Consider the following 4,355-nt stretch of genomic DNA (forward strand, 5'->3'; position numbering starts at 1 on the left):
ATGGGAAATTTGGAGAAAAATTGGATTTGTAACTGAAAAATTGAATTTGTTGTGGGAATGTAAAAGAATTATGAGGTAAAAATCAGATTTTTGGAAGAAATTTTTGAGGTGAAGAAAAGGGGTTTTGGTTAAAAAAATTGAAATTTGTGCAGAGAAAATGGAAGTTTTTGGGGGGTAAAAGAGAAAATTGGGGCAAAAAAATGGAATTTTGGGAAAAAATTGGGAATTTTCAGTGTTAAAATTAAAATTTTAGGGAAAAAAATTGGATTTTGTGGTTTAAAAATCGAATTTGGGTGGCGAAAAGGGAAAATTTTGGGTTAAAAAATTGGGATTTTGGGTCAAATTTGTGAATTTTTGCGTCCCAGGCAAGCCCCGCCCCCGCCCAGGTGTGGCCCTGCCCCCGCTGCACCTTCCTGAACCGAGGCCACGCCCCCAAGTGCGAAATGTGCGGCTCTGACCACGCCCCCTTTGATGACGTCACTTCCGGAGTCGCCCCACCCACCCTCAGTGGTGTTTCTGCCACTTCCGGGTTTGGGGCGGCCACTTCCGGTTCTAGCCCCGCCTCTTCCGGTGAAACAACAACTGCTGGTATGGACAAAGCAACTTCCGGTTCTGAGAATTCTACTTCCGGGTGTGCTGATGTCACTTCCGGTGCTGACAAAGCCCCGCCCAGCGTTGCAAAACGCACTTCCGGTGTGGGGAATGCCACTTCCGGCGTCGGGAATTCTACTTCCGGTGTCGGCCATGACACTTCTGGTGTTGAAAATCCCACTGCTGGGGTGGGCAATTCCACTTCCGGGTGTGGTGAGGTCACTTCCGGGGGTGGCCCCGCCCCTTCCCGTGATGCTTTGCGGCAGAGGAAGCTGCTGGAGGACGGGCGCCGCCTGGTGGAGCTCGTGAGGGTGAGGAGGAGTTTGGGGGAAATTTTGGGAAAATTTTGGGAATTTTGAACAATTTTGGGGATAAATTTCGGGAAATTTGAAAAATTTGTGGAATTTTGATGAAATTTGAAGAATTTTGAGGGGATTTGAGGAAATTTTGGGGGAAGTTTGGAGATAATTTGGAATTTTTCGGGAGTGTTTGTGGAATTTTGGGTGGGATTTGAAGAGATTTTGGGGGGAATTTTGGGAGAGATTTGGGGAAATTTTTGGGAAAATTTTGGGGGATTTTGGGGAATTTTTTGGGAGGGATTTGGGGAAATTTTTGGGAAAATTTTGGGAAATTTTGGGGATTTTTTTGGGAGGGATTTGAGAAAATTTTCTGGAAAATTTTGGGGAATTTTTTGAGAAGGATTTGAGAAAATTTTTGGGATAAGTTTCGGGGATTTTGGGGAATTTTTGGAAAGGATTTGAGGAAATTTTCTGGAAAATTTTGGGGAATTTTTTGAGAAGGATTTGAGAAAATTTTTGGGATAAGTTTCGGGGATTTTGGGGAATTTTTGGAAAGGATTTGAGGAAATTTTCTGGAAAATTTTGGGGGATTTTGGGGAATTTTTTGGGAGGGATTTGAGGAAATTTTTGGGAAAATTTCTTAAAAATGAAGATTTTTTAAATCTCATAAATTCGGGGATTTTTCTTAAATTTTGGGAAATTCGGGCATTTTTACAGAAATATTTATAAATTTGGACAATGTCGTGAAAAATTTCAACACATTTGGGATTTTTAGGGAAAATTTTGCCCAATTTTGGGATTTTTTCCGGAATTTTCTCTCCCCTCCCCCCAGGCCGCCGAATCCCAAGGCCTCCCCCCAGAATCCCTCGGCCCCGCCCCCTTTTCCCAACTTCCGGAACCTTCCGGCCCCGCCCCCAGCCCCGAATCCCAAATCCGGCACTTCCGGAGCCGCCTCGGGGGGGTCCTCAAGGCCCTCCTGGGGGCGGAGCCTGACGGAAAAGAGGGCGGGGCCTCCCTGGGGCCGTTCTCATTGGACGAAGCAGCCTGGGCGTGGCTGGAGGGGGAGGGGCAGCCGGACCGCGCGCGCCGCGCTCTGATTGGTCGGAGGAAGCAGCAGGTGAGAAGGGGCGGGGCTTGGAGGCTGGGTGGGGATTGTGGGCGGGGCTTAAAGTTTGGGTTAAAAATGGCAGAATTTGGGTGCAAAATGGCAGAATTTGAGTCCAAAATGGCGGAATTTGTGGGCGGGGCTTAAAATTTAGGCTTAAATTGTGAAATTTGTGTAAAAAATGGCGGAAATTGGAGGAGGGGCTTAAAATTTTTGTCCAAAATGGCGGAAATTGGGTCCAAAATGGCGGAATTTGGGGGTGGGGCCTAAAATTTGAGCGCAAAATGGCGGAATTTGGAGATTTGGGGGATTTTTACTGGTTTATACTGGTCCAAACTGGTTTATACTGGTTCAAACCGGTTTATACTGGTTTATACTGGTCCATACTGGTTCAAACTGGTTCAAACTGGTCCAAAAATATGCAAATTAAGCAGATTTTGACCTAAAAAAAGGGGAATTTGGTGAATTTTACTGGTTTATACTGGTCCAAAAATATGCAAATTAGGCAGATTTTGGCCTAAAAATGGGGAATTTGGTGAATTTTACTGGTTTATACTGGTTTGTACTGGTCCAAACTGGTTTGTACTGGTTCAGACTGGTTTGTACTGGTTTGAACTGGTCTAAACTAAACAAATTTTGGTCTAAAAAATGGAAATGTTGGTGCATTTTACTGGTTTATATTGGTCCAGACTGGTTTATACTGGTCCAAAAATATGCAAATTAGGCAGATTTTGGCCTAAAAATGGGGAATTTGGTGAATTTTACTGGTTTATACTGGTTTGTACCGGTCCAAACTGGTCCAAACTGGTCTAAACTGGTTCAAACTGGTTTCTACTGGTTTATACTGGTTTGTACTGGTTTGAACTGGTCTAAACTAAACAAATTTTGGTCTAAAAAATGGAAATGTTGGTGCATTTTACTGGTTTATATTGGTCCAGACTGGTTTATACTGGTCCAAAAATATGCAAATTAGGCAGATTTTGGCCTAAAAATGGGGAATTTGGTGAATTTTACTGGTTTATACTGGTTTGTACTGGTCCAAACTGGTCCAAAAATATGCAAATTAGGCAGATTTTGACCAAAAATGGGGAATTTGGTGCACTTTACTGGTTTTTACTGGTGCAAACCGGTCCATACCGGTTTGTACTGGTCCATACTGGTCCAAACTGGACCAAACTGGTTTCCACTGGTGCAGCTCCGCCTCCTGGCCAGCCTCGGTTTCCCCGACCCCGCCCCCGCGGCGGCGGCGCTGCAGCGGCAGCGGGGCAGCCACTGGGGGGCGCTGTGCGAGCTGCAGCGGCTCAGGCTCCGCCCCTTCCGCTTACGTCAGCAGCAGGGGGCGGAGCCAGGGCTGGACTTCAATCAGCCCGACCAGCAGGTGACTGGGTTATACTGGGAGGGACTGGGATGGGGTTTGGGGGTTACTGGTTTGTACTGGGAGGGAACTGGGAGGGACTTGGGGGGGCTTTTGGGATAACTGGTTTATACTGGTTTGTACTGGGAGGGACTGGGAGAGGGTTTGGAGTTACTGGTTCATACTGGGATGAACTGGGAGGGGGTTTGGGGTTACTGGGATGAACTGGGATGGGATATGGAGTTACTGGTTTGTACTGGTTTCATGTTTCTCCTTACTGGTTTCACGTTTTCTTTTACTGGTTTATACTGGTTTATACTGGTTTGGTTACTGGGATGAACTGGGAGTGAATTTGGGCTTACTGGGAGTGGGAGGGGGATGGGAGGGCCATGCTGGTTTCGTGTTTCTCCTTACTGGTTTCAATTTTTTGTTACTGGTTTATACTGGTCTATACTGGTTCATACTGGTCCAGGCCCTCGTCCGTCAGATCTTGGCCACTTTCCCCGTGGCCAGCTGGGGCCGGGCTTTACTGGTGGCCAGTTTGGGCCGGGAACTGGGCCTGGGGCTGCTGGAGGCTCCCAGTAAGGAGCCCTTACTGGTTGAACTGGTGGAGGCCGTGGGGTCCTGCCCGGACAGGGCTGCCCTGCGCAGGCGCCTGCGCTGCGAGTGCGCCGTCTGCGGCTGGGGGCTGCCCCGGCAACTGGTGGGTACTGGTTTGGACTGGTTTGGACTGGGAGGGGGATGGGAGGGACTGGGAGGGGGTTTGGGGTTACTGGGATGAACTGGGGTGAACTGGTTTGTACTGGTTTGGTGTTTTAATGGCTGCAGTTCCCTCAGTGACCACTGGGGGCAGCACCACCATAGAAACCTATTAATGGGCACTTAGTGGTTTATACTGGTTTGAACTGGGACTAACTGGGGGCTTACTGGGGGCTTACTGGGATGAACTGGAATGGACTGGGAGGGGGTTTGGGGCTAATGGGATGAACTGGTTTGTACTGGTTTG

General features: G+C 47.7%; 1 protein-coding gene across 1 annotated transcript; it reads left to right on the top strand.

Annotated features, from left to right (window-relative positions):
• Window positions 1–356: 356 nt before the first annotated feature.
• LOC121365553 (E3 ubiquitin-protein ligase RNF31-like) lies at window positions 357–4,052 on the top strand (the record flags this gene model as incomplete). The annotated part of the gene is made up of 4 exons (XM_041489850.1): window positions 357–902; window positions 1,723–2,007; window positions 3,191–3,373; window positions 3,822–4,052. Coding segments are annotated over exons 1-4 (1,158 nt in total), but the record flags the coding sequence as incomplete, so codon positions are not given.
• Between the last annotated feature and the right edge of the window lie 303 nt (window positions 4,053–4,355).

Source organism: Pyrgilauda ruficollis, unplaced genomic scaffold (genome assembly GCF_017590135.1).
Source record: "Pyrgilauda ruficollis isolate IOZ18807 unplaced genomic scaffold, ASM1759013v1 scaffold965, whole genome shotgun sequence".
NCBI classification, from domain to species: Eukaryota; Metazoa; Chordata; class Aves; order Passeriformes; family Passeridae; genus Pyrgilauda; species Pyrgilauda ruficollis.